The 14,139-nt window shown below is 30.8% G+C and overlaps 1 protein-coding gene across 1 annotated transcript in view; it reads left to right on the top strand.

Annotated features, from left to right (window-relative positions):
• Positions 1 to 14,139, top strand: part of LOC127734952 (uncharacterized) — a 36,483-nt gene that overhangs the window by 4,294 nt on the left and 18,050 nt on the right. Inside the window, exons 2-3 of the mRNA XM_052245002.1 lie at positions 962 to 1,209; positions 10,586 to 10,669. Of these exons, the coding sequence (XP_052100962.1) occupies positions 962 to 1,209; positions 10,586 to 10,669 (332 nt within the window). The remainder of the gene's footprint in view (positions 1 to 961; positions 1,210 to 10,585; positions 10,670 to 14,139) is intronic.

The following is a 14,139-nucleotide window of genomic DNA, read 5'->3' as shown; positions in this document are numbered from 1 at the left end:
TTTTTGGCCTTTTATAGTCAAATTTCAAATGTTCTTTTTATGCAGTGCTTATTCTTTAATCTCTAGATATTTAACTTGAAGTTTATGTAATTAGGGCACCGCAGAATGGCGGACGCCGTATAGTGATCAGTCTGTCTGTCCGTCCATCTGTCCGTCCTTAACAAATTGTGTCCGCTCTATATCTAGAGAACCGTTTTGATTTCAAAGTTTATACTTGACATGTATATTAACCAACAGCAGAGGGTGTGTCTTAATGTATGTACAACTTCCTAGGTCAAAGGTCAAGGTCAAAACTTTGGTTTTAGTTGACAACCCCATGTCCTATGGTAAAGACCGTGTCCGCTCTATATCTTGAGAACCGTTATGATTTCAACGTTTATACTTGACATGTATATAAACCAACACCAGAGGATGTGTCATAATGTATGTACAACTTCCTAGGTCAAAGATCAAGGTCAAAAACTTTGGTTTTAGTTGACAACCCCATGTCCTATGGTAAAGATCGTGTCCGCTCTATATCTTGAGAGCCGTTATGATTTCAAAGTTTATACTTGACATGTATATAAACCAACACCAGAGGGTGTGTCATAATGTATGTACAACTTCCTAGGTCAAAGGTCAAGGTCAAAAACTTTGGTTTTAGTTGACAACCCCATGTCCTATGGTAAAGATCGTGTCTGCTCTATATCTTGAGAACCGTTATGATTTCAATGTTTATACTTGACATGTATATAAACCAACACCAGAGGGTGTGTCATAATTTATGTACAACTTCCTAGGTCAAAGGTCAAGGTCATAAACTTTGGTTTCAGTTGACAACCCCATGTCCAATGATAAATATACAAATTTTTTACCACACATTATTCACAGCGGGGCCCACAGAGATGGCTCCCGTCTCAATGATATGTAGTTGAAAACTATTTGTCTACATGGTACCTATAAGTGTTATATTTTTTAATAGGTACATCACAAGCCTGTTTTGCACAGCAGCAGTTATTTTATAGTTCTTCTGCAGCAAAACAAGGATCAAATGTGCTTCAATCGCCACTTGAACCTCAAAGTCCACCTAAACCTCCAGAAATTAGCTCCTTTGTAAAGAAAGCATCAAAATTTTCTAGAAGAAGAGATGCCAAAACTGCATTTTCAGTGGAAAAGTTGGAAGAAACTTTAAAAGAGTTAGAAGAAAAGGTTGATTACAGTGATAATATGGTAAAGTATAATTTTCCATGTGAAACAATTTTCTTCTTGACAAAAAACATTTGATTTGATTATATTATATTTAACAAGGTAGATTTTATTTGTAAACCATTCAACCTATGCCTACTAACAAAATACAAATAGATATTGTTATAACAATTATTAATTAATTACAGGTAAAATACAGTCAGTATTTTTAAGCATTCAAAATTACTCTTTAAAACAAGAATTAAACATGTACACTTGAAAATATTTTGTGTTGTAGTAAATATGAAATTATTCCATGCATCAAATATAGTTGACCTATTGCTTAATGCTTATAGTATCTAAGAAATAAACTTAACATTGACCAATGAACAATGAAAATGAGGTCAAGGTCAGATGATACCTGCTGGACAGACATAAGTACCTTGCAATTATTCCATACACCAAATATAGTTGACCTATTGCTTATAGTTTAACAGATGAAAACACAAAAACTTAACATTGAATAATGAACCATGAAAATGAGGTCAAGGTCAAATAAAACCTGCAAGACTAACATGTATATCGTAAACTATTTCCATCCACCAAATAAAGTTGACCTATTGTATACAGTATTAGAAAAAAAGACCAAAACACAAAAAATTAACTTTACCCACTGAACCATGAAAATGAGGTCAAGGTCAGATGACACCTGCCAGTTGGACATTTACACCTTACAATCATTCCATACACCAAATATAGTAGACTTATTGCTTATAGTATCTGAGATATGGACTTGACCATGAAAACTTAACCTTGTTCACTGATCCATGAAATGAGGTTGAGGTCAAGTGAACACTGTCTGAAAGGCATGAGGACCTTCAAGCTTGCTAGGTATCCACATACCAAATATAGTTATTCTATTACTCATAATAAGAGAGAAATTAACATTGCGAAAAATTCTTAACTTATTTTTCAAGTAGTCACTGAACCATTAAAATGAGGTCAAGGACAATGGACAATGGACATATGACAGACAGAAACTTCATAACATAAGGCATCTATATACCGATACAAAGTATGAAGCAATCAGGTCTACCTTCTGAAATATCAAGCTTTTAAGTAGTTAACGCTGCTTCCCCCGCTGGATCACTATCCCTATGTCTCACTTAGAAGTCGCAGGCTCGACAAAAACTATATACCCCTGGGACATAACATATTGACTGGATTTGACACTCAACAATCGCATCGATTACATTGTCAGGTCTTTTATTGTGAACCAAATAAAACTTTTCCACAGAGTCATCTCTTATTGTTCAATCTATTTAAACTTTTGTGAGTTCTATTGTCCCATTGAATAAATACAATAGCTATTGTTCTCTGTGTAGTTTTTCACTGGGACCTTTAAATTTCTTCTAAGAGAAATCCATCACTCATTGATCAATTTACCTGAGTAAACTCAAAAAATTGAATGTGATGTTGTATTTATTCAATATCAATAATATATTTTCAATCTGTTCAATATAAACAGTGATTTAAATATTAAAAGTTGATTTCTAACAAAATTTTAAACATTGTTCCTATTAAATTTTTTTTTTTTTTTTTTGTATTTGACAAATAAAAACTGGAAAATGACGATGTTTAAGTTAAGGCCTTCTTAAATTTATGCTATAACTAAAAAAAAAAATGCAATTTCAATAGGAACAATGCTAAAAAATTTGTCAGAAATCAACTTTTTATGATTAAATCACTGTTTATATTGAACAGATTGAAAATATATTTTTATTAATATTTAATAAAGACAACATCACATGCTGTTTTATGAGTTAAAACATGTATTTCCATTTTTTAGAAGATAATTTTTTTACTCAGGTAAATTAATCAATGAGTGATAGATTTCTCTTAGAAGTTTTAAGGTCCCAGTAAAAAAACTACACAGAGAACAATATCTATTGTATTTATTCAATGGGACAATAGAACTGACAAAAGTTTGATTAGATTGAACAATAGGAGATGAATCTGTGGAAAAGTTTCATTTGGTTCGCAATAATTACCAAAATGATACAGAAACGGAGATGTGTTTAATTACGTTTGCATACTCGCTATTATTGACAATAATATACAGTTCTACATTACCAATTTGAAAGTTTTAAAATAATGATGGGAAATTTTCTTGTGTATTTTATAACAGTAATGTATAAATATTTAATTAATTCCAAAATGATAAAATAAACAATTATACAGAAACTAAAGTTATTTTTAAAGAGAAAACGGCAATTGCGATTATAAATTTTTTTCCTTTTTTGTTTCTATTTTCTTATTATTAAACAATAAAAAAATGATCTTTCACTTAAAAAGTGCTCAATTGTGGTTTTTACGATCTGAATTTTAAAGAAAATAGTGTTTTTGCTTTAAAAATCTTAAAAATAAATAATTTTATTAAATATTAAATGCATATCACAAATTGTTTTCTAAGTAGAAAATTAGGATTATAATTATGCATTTGATTAACGACAAAGGTATCTGTTTTTTTATTTATTTCCTGTGTACACGGTGTCAATTCAAACTCATTAGAGCAAAATATAATTTACCTGGTAATCAAATAATTCACACCTAATATATCAATGTAGAACAGAAAGTCACAATTCAGTTTTGAGATTATTTTTCTTTGAATAAGAAAACACTTATTTTTGCCTTTTTCTTGAACTTTTATATATTAAGCAAATTTGTAAACAAAAAGTTTATTCTAAAAAAAAATCAGTAATGATCAAATAATTGTTAGGAAAACAATTTGTCAAAGTAGCTTGGTTCCTTAATGGGCTTCATGGTGCCAATTGCAAAAATTATATCCTTTGCATGATAAAAAAATTGATAAATCTTCATTTACCAAGGCTAAGATTTCAACTCCCTCAGGGAAAGTTGGCCATATTTTTTAGGTCCTTTTAGATAATTTTTTAATTCAGGTAAATTAATCAATGAGTGATAGATTTCTCTTTGAAGAAATTTAAAGGTCCCAGTGAATAAACTACACAGAGAACAATAGCTATCATATTTATGCAATGGGACAATAGAACTCACAAAATTTTAAATACCTTGACCAAGAGGAGATGACTCTGTGGAAAAGTTTCATTTGGTTTACAATAACTATAAACGTTTTTGACTTGTTTAGAATTATTCCATAAATATACACTGCCGTTGACATCTTCCTCTCCAAATCCTCGCAAGTTTTGTAAAATCTCCTGGAGACAGGTTATAAGGCCATATCATAAGGAAAAACCTATAAGATTTCAATTACCATTAGTATACTAGTCCAAGATACCACTTAGCTACAAAGTAGTGTGGGGTGTAATAAGAAATTATATGTTTATGTCTAAAAATATTCCTTTTTTTTTTCTTTTTCTTTTTCTTTTTTTTTTTTTTTGTGTAAACAATATTTTATTTTGAAAATAATAACGTAAACATTACAATATGACAGTTTTATTAGGATTGGAAAACAAGTGATTTTTTTTTTAACCTCATCTTTGCTGCATCAATCAATTATGTTGATATTTTTCCTGAACTTCTCTGGTTTAGAGTGTGCCATATGGTTTATTCAACCATTTTGAAATTTAGGATAAAAATTGCATGCAAAAATATTGGCATAACTAATTAAAATCTTTATAGGATAGTAATTCTTGTTTTGTCTTGTGATGACTGTAGTACTTTTGGAATTTTTAGTGGGCAATGATGTGGTAGCCCTATAGTTTTCACTTCGTCCCTCTGCAGTCTGTCTGTCAACAATTTTTGTAAGTGCGAAAACTCCAAAAAGTATAGGTAGGAGGCCAATGAAATTTTGCTAAGTGCTTTTGCATAACGTGTCGATGTGCATATTATATTTTGGTGAAATTCCCCTTGTTAATTTAGGAAATGTCTTTTGTAAACGCAAAAAATCCAAAAGAATAGTTAGGAGGCCAATGGAATTTTGCACAGTTGTTGTGCATAATATGTATTTGTGCATATTATATTTTAATGAAATTCGGCTCATCAATTTGGGAAAAAAACAAATTTTGAGAAATGTCTTCTTATAATAGGCGTTTAACAATAACTGTTATAAAGGTGTTTTAAGTTATTTCAAATTGATTGACAAATTTTTAAAAATGATAAAATTACTTCCTTTTTAGCTCACCTGGCCCAAAGGGCCAAGTGAGCTTTTCTCATCACTTGGCGTCCGTCGTCTGTCGTCTGTCGTCCATCGTCTCCGTCGTTATCTTTTTACAAAAATCTTCTCCTCTGAAACCACTGGGCCAAATTTAACCAAACTTGGCCACAATCCTCATTAGGGTATACTTTTTTAAAAAATGTGTCCAATGACCCCGCCAACCAACCAAGATGGCCGCCATGGCTAAAAATAGAACATAGGGGTAAAATGTAGATTTTGGCTTATATCTCTGAAACCAAAGCATTTAGAGTAAATCTGACATGAGTAAAACTGATTATCAGGTCAAGATCTATCTGCCCTGAAATTTTCAGACAAATGTGACAATCTGTTGTTGGGTTGCTGCCCCAGGATTGGTAAATTTAAAGAAATTTTGCAGTTTTTGGTTATTATCTTGAATATTATTATAGATAGAGATAAACTGTAAACAGCAATAATGTTCAGCAAAGTAAGATCTACAAATAAGTTGTCATGACCAAAATTGTCAGTTGACCCCTTTAGGAGTTATTGCCCTTAATAGTCAATTTTTAACAATTTTTTGTAAATTTTTGTAATCTTTTACAAAAATCTTCTTCTCTGAAACTACTGAGACAAATTTAACCATACTTGGCCATAATCATTATTAGGGTATCTAGTTTAAAAAATTTGTCCGATGACCCCGCCTTCCAACCATCATGGCTGACTTGGTTAAAAATAGAACATAGGGGTAAAATGCAGTTTTTATACGACCGCAAAAAAATTTTGTGGTCGTATATTGGTATAACGTTGGCGTCGTCGTCGTCCGGTGTCGTCGTCGTCATCCGAAGACACATTGGTTTTCGCACTTTAACTTTAGTTAAAGTGAATGGAAATCTATGAAATTTTACCATAAGGTTCAATACCACAAAAGGAAGGTTGGGATTGTTTTTGGGGGTTATGGTACCAACAGTTAAGGAATTAGGGGCCAAAAAGGGGCCAAAAATAAGCATTTTCTAGTTTTCAGACAATAAGTGTATGGATCTCTCTGAAATTATACTACAAGTTTCCATACCACAAAGGGATGGTTAGGATTTGCTTTGGGGGGTTATGGCTCAAACCGTTTAGGAATTAGGGGCAAAAAAGGGGGAAAAACAAGGTTGTCCTGGTTAATGGACAAATACTTTAGTACAAAACATAATTTAAAGCAGTGTAAGGGAGATAATTCAAATACATCATTGAAATTACCTCCCTTACACTGCTTTTAAATTATGTATAAAGTAATGGTTAATGAACAATTAAGATAATTTGAAACAGTGTAAGGGAGGTAATCCAAATACAACGTTTTGGTTACTTCCCTTACACTGCTTTTAAATTATGTTTAAAGAAATGCATATTTATAAAGGAAGACCAGTAAAAATATCTGCAAATGTTGCATCTTTTTTTTTTACAAAAAAATCCATATGAAAGATTTGACACTATATTTTAAATTCTATTATAAAATAGATTAAGTTAGCACTATGGTAAATTTAAATGGGTAATTATGGTTGCAAACTCCATTGGAAATTTGAATTGAGATTATGACCATATCTTGAGGGAAAGAATTTTTTGGGGGAAAAAGGGGAGAGGGGGGTAAAAAGAAATTGTGGTGGGGGTAAATTTTTTCTCATTTCAGATTTCAAAATTAAAAAGAATTATTCTTCAAATATTATTTTTTTTTTCAAATTTCAAATATTGAAAAATTTCAAGAAGTAATCTTTAATTGCACAGTATGGCGCATTAGATTTGTAAAATCTTTGACCACATTTATTTATTTGTTATGCCGAATCTAACCGTGTATTTAGATTTTTAATTTTGGGTCCAGTTTTCAAATTGGTCTACATTAAGGTCCAAAGGGTCCAAAATTAAACTTTGTTTGATTTTAACAAAAATTGAATATATGGGGTTCTTTGATATGCTGAATCTAAACATGTATTTAGATTTTAGATTTTGGCCCAGTTTTCAAGTTGGTCCAAATTGGGGTCCAAAATTAAACTTTGTTTGATTTCAACAAAAATTGAATATATGGGGTTCTTTGATATGCTGAATCTAACCATGTATTAAGATTTTTTATTTGTGGGCCCCGCTATCAAATTGGTTCATACTGAGGTCAAAAGGGTCCAAAATTAAACTTTGTTTGATTTCATCAAAAATTGAATTATTGGGGTTCTTTGATATGCCACATCTAACCGTGTATTTAGATTTTTAATTTTGGGTCCTGTTTTTTAAATTGGTCTACATTAAGGTCCAAAGGGTCCAAAATTAAACTTAGTTTGATTTCAACAAAAATTGAATTCTTGAGGTTCTTTGATATGCTGAATCTAAACATGTGTTTAGATTTTTGATTATGGGCCCAGTTTTCAAGTTTGTCCCAGTTGGGGTCCAAAATTAAACTTTGTTTGATTTAAAAAAAAATTGAATATATGGGGTTCTTTGATATGCTGAATCTAAACATGTATTTAGATTTTAGATTTTTGGCCCAGTTTTCAAGTTGGTCCAAATTGGGGTCCAAAATTAAACTTTGTTTGATTTCAACAAAAATTGAATATATGGGGTTCTTTGATACGCTGAATCTAACCATGTATTTAGATTTTTTATTTGTGGGCCCCACTCTCAAATTGGTTCATATTGAGGTCAAAAGGGTCCAAAATTAAACTTTGTTTGATTTCATCAAAAATTTTTGGGGTTCTTTGATATGCCAAATCTTACCGTGTTTTTATATTTTTAATTTTGGGTCCCATTTTTTAAATTGGTTTACATTAAGGTCCAAAGGGTCCAAAATTAAACTTAGTTTGATTTTAACAAAAATTGAATTCTTGGGGTTCTTTGATATGCTGAATCTAAACATGTGTTTAGATTTTTGATTATGGGCCCAGTTTTCAAGTTGGTCCAAGTTGGGGTCCAAAATTAAACTTTTTTTTATTTCAACAAAAATTGAATATATGGGGTTCTTTGATATGCTGAATCTAACCATGTATTTAGATTTTTTATTTGTGGGCCCCGCTATCAAATTAGTTCATATTGAGGTCAAAAGGGTCCAAAATTAAACTTTGTTTGATTTCATCAAAAATTGAATTATTGGGGTTCTTTGATATGCCAAATCTTACCGTGTTTTTAGATTTTTAATTTTGGGTCCCATTTTTTAAATTGGTCTACATTAAGGTCCAAAGGGTCCAAAATTAAACTTAGTTTGATTTTAACAAAAATTGAATTCTTGGGGTTCTTTGATATGCTGAATCTAAACATGTGTTTAGATTTTTGATTATGGGCCCAGTTTTCAAGTTGGTCCAAGTTGGGGTCCAAAATTAAACTTTGTTTGATTTCAACAAAAATTGAATATATGGGGTTCTTTGATATGCTGAATCTAACCATGTATTTAGATTTTTTATTTGTGGGCCCCGCTATCAAATTAGTTCATATTGAGGTCAAAAGGGTCCAAAATTAAACTTTGTTTGATTTCATCAAAAATTGAATTATTGGGGTTCTTTGATATTCCAAATCTAACCGTGTATTTAGATTTTTAAATTTGGGTCCTGTTTTTTAAATTGGTCTACATTAAGGTCCAAAGGGTCCAAAATTAAACTTAGTTTGATTTTAACAAAAATTGAATTCTTGGGGTTCTTTGATATGCTGAATCTAAACATGTGTTTAGATTTTTGATTATGGGCCCAGTTTTCAAGCTGGTCCAAGTTGGGGTCCAAAATTAAACTTTGTTTGATTTCAACAAAAATTGAATATATGGGGTTCTTTGATATGCTGAATCTTACCATGTATTTTGATTTTGGACATTGGACCATAATAGGTAAATTAAAAAAATTCAAATTCTTAGACCACATTCTTTCTGTGTCAAAAACCTATGCTGTGTCAAATATTTAATCACAATCCAAATTCAGAGCTGTATCAAGCTTGAATGTTGTGTCCATACTTGCCCCAACTGTTCAGGGTTCGACCTCTGCGGTCGTATCAAGCTGCGCCCAGCGAAGCATTTTGTTGGTTTATATCTCTGAAACTATAGCATTTAGAGCAAATCTGACAGGTGGCAAAAATGTTCATCAGATTTAGATTTATCTGCTCTGAAATTTTCAGACGAATCCGACAACCCGTTGTTGGGTTGCTGCCCCTGAGTTAGTAATTTTACAAAAATTTTGCAGTTTTTTGTTATTATCTTAGATATCATTATAATATCTAATATCTAATACTATTAATTATGATTTTTACATGATTTCCAAAGCATCAGTAAATACAGGTGAGCGACACAGGCTCTTTAGAGCCTCTAGTTGTTTGAAAAAAATCACAAATTTTGAGAAACATCTTCTTCTTACATAGTAGGATGTCATAAAAAATGGATATATAATAGAGGCATAATATGCATTCCAAATTGTTTCCTCAAGTCAAAATTTTGTTAAAAACTTAGTTTTTTTCCTGAAAATATGATAAATTCTGAGAATCATATTTCGTGCTAGGATTTAAATGAAAAAGGAATCATTTGCTTTTACAAAATGATTTTCTGTGTCAAAATTATTGGTTGCCCAGCATTTACAAAATACCCACCAAAATACATGTCATAGTGATTGGATTTTAACTAAACATATATTAATTGAGAACACATCCTGAATAAATTGCTGGTGTCAAAATTTATGAAAATTGATTTTATATGTATGAATCAGTCTTTTTGCCATACATAAATATGTGCAAGCGGGGCCCTTGCTGACATGTCAGTTTTCTCTAGTTTATATAAAACTTTATATTTCGGAAGTAAAAGGGCTGTGTAATTCATATCTTCTATTGTACATGTATATACCATTTCCTAAATAAAAAATAAAGTACATTTGTCAGACAGGGGTTTGTTTCATGTTTAAGTAGCTATATATAGTCAACGTTAAGGTTTTGTAAGAAGATAGGTTTTTCTGATACTATATTAGCAAATTAAAGGTCAACAATATATGTTTTAAAGAGTGATTGTATAAAGGAGAACATGCCTAATTGACAGGGTTCATTTGACATTATTTTCATGGTTCAGTGAAAATGGTAAGTGTTAGTGATACCTGAAGTAAGAACTTGATCTCATAGACTTTCACATAAGATTTGGTTATAATCAATAAAACATGCAAGTCCTTTCAGCATTTATGTACTCTTGTTTAAATTGCAACATGTATATACATGAAGTAAGGAAGAGCAAAACTCAATTGGTACATATCACATAAACATACTACATGTAACTTTTATTCTTTATAGCCAGTACCAAATATGATCAATCCATATGAGGAACAACAGAAAAGATGTATATTATGTCAGTATAGTGTCAAATTAGATTATAAGGTATGTATTTCTAACATAGAGATAACATGATCTTTGTAACAAATATTATTCTCACATATTATGTTATAAACATAAGATGGCAGCTTATATATTTAAAGAGGTACTAAAACGCACATAAGTAATTCTTATCTAAAAGTTCGAAATAATTGATAAAAAATGCCAAAAAACCCAATGGTTGGTCCACTAATTACAGAGATAATAGCGTGTAAAGTTCAACCAGTTTTACCTTAGGAAAATCCAATCAATGCTACTTCCGGAAACAGCACTAAAACCAAATCTACCGGAAGTGACGCAGTGTGGATCACTTCTTCGGCTTATGTAAACGTTGTTTAATAAATGAACTTTCTTCTGATCGTTGATTTAAAGCACTGCCAATGAATTTTGCTACCCATTCAAGGCTCATTCTTCATTATGACCAATTTGTCAAAAGGAACAAAATATGTTTCAGAAGGAAAGTGTATTTATAACATGTTTCAACAGAAAAAGGGGGGATGGGGTTGGGATAATTCAACATTGAGTTTTCAACCGAAAACATTGTTCCTGATCGTAGAACTGAGACAAATTGACGGTCAATATATTATTAATCTATCTTTTTATTAAAAAAAAAATATTGAGTCAAGAAAAGATATAGTTTATATTTACATGTGCGTAAAGTTGCATAACATCTTGACAAGATATGACGGTAGAGGCTTCTGTTCCATGTAATAAAAATAATTAATTGCCCGTTAAAAACCGGGTATGTGTTATACCTTTTAAATAATGTTAATTATCAAACTATAAAGTTTATCACTTTATAAACAACAAGTGGCATTTCTGCATGGCCAAGTTGTTAATTACCTGAGTGGAGGGATAATAGCTACTGTTTGATCTTTATTACCTTACTGTATACAGGATTTTTACTTATCAGTAGTGTTGAAGTGCGGACTGTTTTAATTATCAGGATCAAAAGGTAATAGAGGATTAATATTTTTCTTGTTTGGTTATTTATTTGTCATTGCTTAAAATTCAAATGAAAGAAAAGGTCAATATTTTAAAAGCAGTATGGTATAATTTTTTTCATTTAAAAAAAAAAATTGGTGTGATCATAACATTCAGGATTTAGGACACAAGTAATTTGGGAATGTGCACCCCTTTTTCTAAAGATTTTATATAAATGGTGTTAGTTGTAGTTTTAAATGCTCAAATATATTTTAACTTATTTAATAATTCTATTGCTCTTATGTTTCTACGATATAGGTTTTATATCTTATTTTCTAATGAAAAAAAAATTAATATATATTTACATATAAAATAGGCCTGTGATGGCAAATGTACTGAAAGTTACAGGACAGAAAGTAACAAGTTTGATAGTACAAAAGTCACATATACATGAATCTAATGTTCAGTAGTTGTCGTTTGTTGATGTGGTTCATAAGTGTTTCTCTTTTCTCGTTTTTTATATAGATTATAGATATAAGAAGATGTGGTATGAGTGCCAATGAGACAACTCTCCATCCAAGTCAAAATTTATAAAAGTAAATATAAAACCATTCAAACGGGAAAACCAACGGTCTAATCTATATAAAAAACGAGAAACGAGAAACACTTATGAACCACATCAACAAACGACAACTACTGAACATCAGATTCCTGACTTAGGACAGGTGCAAACAAATGCAGCGGGTTTAAACGTTTTAATGGTACCAAACCTTCACCCTTTTTCTGAAACAATAGTGTAACATCACAACATAGAAAGACACACTATAAAATATCAACTGAAATAGCTTAACTCAATCAAAGGACATATTAACACCATTGAACATACACTGAACAAATAAATTTGACCTATGACACAATGTAAATACAAAATAAATAAACTAAGGGAAGAATAATAAAAGTAACATGTTATATTGGTAAGAAATGTTAAACAATTAAAGAAAAACAATATGATCACTGTTGGTTTTCCTGTTTGAATGGTTTTACACTTGTAATTTTTGGGGCCCTTTATAGCTTGCTGTTCAGTGTGAGCCAAGGCTCCATATTGAAGACCGTACTTTGACCTATAATGGTTTACTTTTATAAATTTTGACTTGGATGGAGAGTTGTCTCATTGGCACTCATACCACATCTTCTTATATCTATTTGTTTAGTTTTGTTTGAAAACATAGGAAAAATTTCTACAATTTTTTTTGGTTACTTGCATATATTCATTTTACAATTTATGAAATAGTTCATTTAAACCTAGAGTAATGAATAGATGTCAAATTTTATGCATGAAATGATATATATATTGGCACTATCTCATAATGAAACCATTTAAGTACCCAGCCACTTTGACAAATTGTTATCTTACAATTATTTTTTATTATTGATTTTTTCAGAATAAATTTTGTTTACAAAGGTTCCATATATATAAAAGTTCTAGAAAAAATTCAAAAATTATTTTGACAAATGTTTTCTTATTAAAAAAAAAACAAAAAAACTAAAAACTAAATTGTGAATTTTTGTACTGTGACTTTCTATCCTACATTCGTCCGTAGGTAGGACTATGCTCATGATGCTGGGATCTGATATAACGTTAGTATTTATGACACATATAGCAATATTTTTACATAAGGTCCAAGGACTATGACAATCATATATACTTATACTGATTTCCATTTTAAAATTTTGTTTGATTTTTAAATCTCCGTATAGATAAATTACAAGTCTATCCAGTATTTCATTTTTAATGAAATAGCTTGATCAATACATATTCAGGTTTTTGCTAAACCAGTCAAGCAGATTACTGTGACTGACAGTTCTCAATTCTTCACATTATATGGAGAATAAACTTATATAATTTTGAAATGCTGCTGTAGCTAACTAAAGTCGTAAGAAAGAGAATTTTAATTTTTTTTGTAGCTCAGAAAAACCCACAAAGTTTAATTTAACAAATCGAACTCCGTCGTCTCTTGGAAGCACGTGTTGGGAGTGTCCTATTTTGAATGCCGTATTTCAGCCATGGAAAATAACATGCACGGTTCTACTTCTGCTTCTACCGCCGCTTTAGGATGCACATGTTAATATTTAATAGAAAAAAAAGTTGATTTGTGCTTTTGGTTTTTCAATACTTTTCTAATTATAAACATTTGATTAAAATATTTATGCGATTATCAAGCCTCGATAAATGGTTATCAATATTCTCAATGTAATAATTGTCACCGTTATATTTCAAAACTGTTATTTTACTTAGCAAGCCTTGATCTGTTTGCATACGATATTACACACGTATTTGATCAGGGTGACCCACTGTGCGTCACTTCCGTTGGGTATAAGTAGTGCGTTGTAGTGGCGTGTTTTAATAAATCATTCAGGTGTTCAAATGACAAACTGACAGTAATTTGCAAATATCTCGATAATTACAAGATGAAATTTTATTGGGTTTTTTGCATTCTTAAACGTTAATTACGAACTTTAGAATAAGACAAACATGATTTTAGCGTTTTAGT

This window comes from Mytilus californianus, unplaced genomic scaffold, assembly GCF_021869535.1.
Source record: "Mytilus californianus isolate M0D057914Y unplaced genomic scaffold, xbMytCali1.0.p SCAF_3, whole genome shotgun sequence".
Taxonomy (NCBI): Eukaryota; Metazoa; Mollusca; class Bivalvia; order Mytilida; family Mytilidae; genus Mytilus; species Mytilus californianus.
The sequence above is the reverse complement of the archived record's forward strand: the minus strand, read 5'-3'. Positions and strand labels throughout refer to the sequence as shown.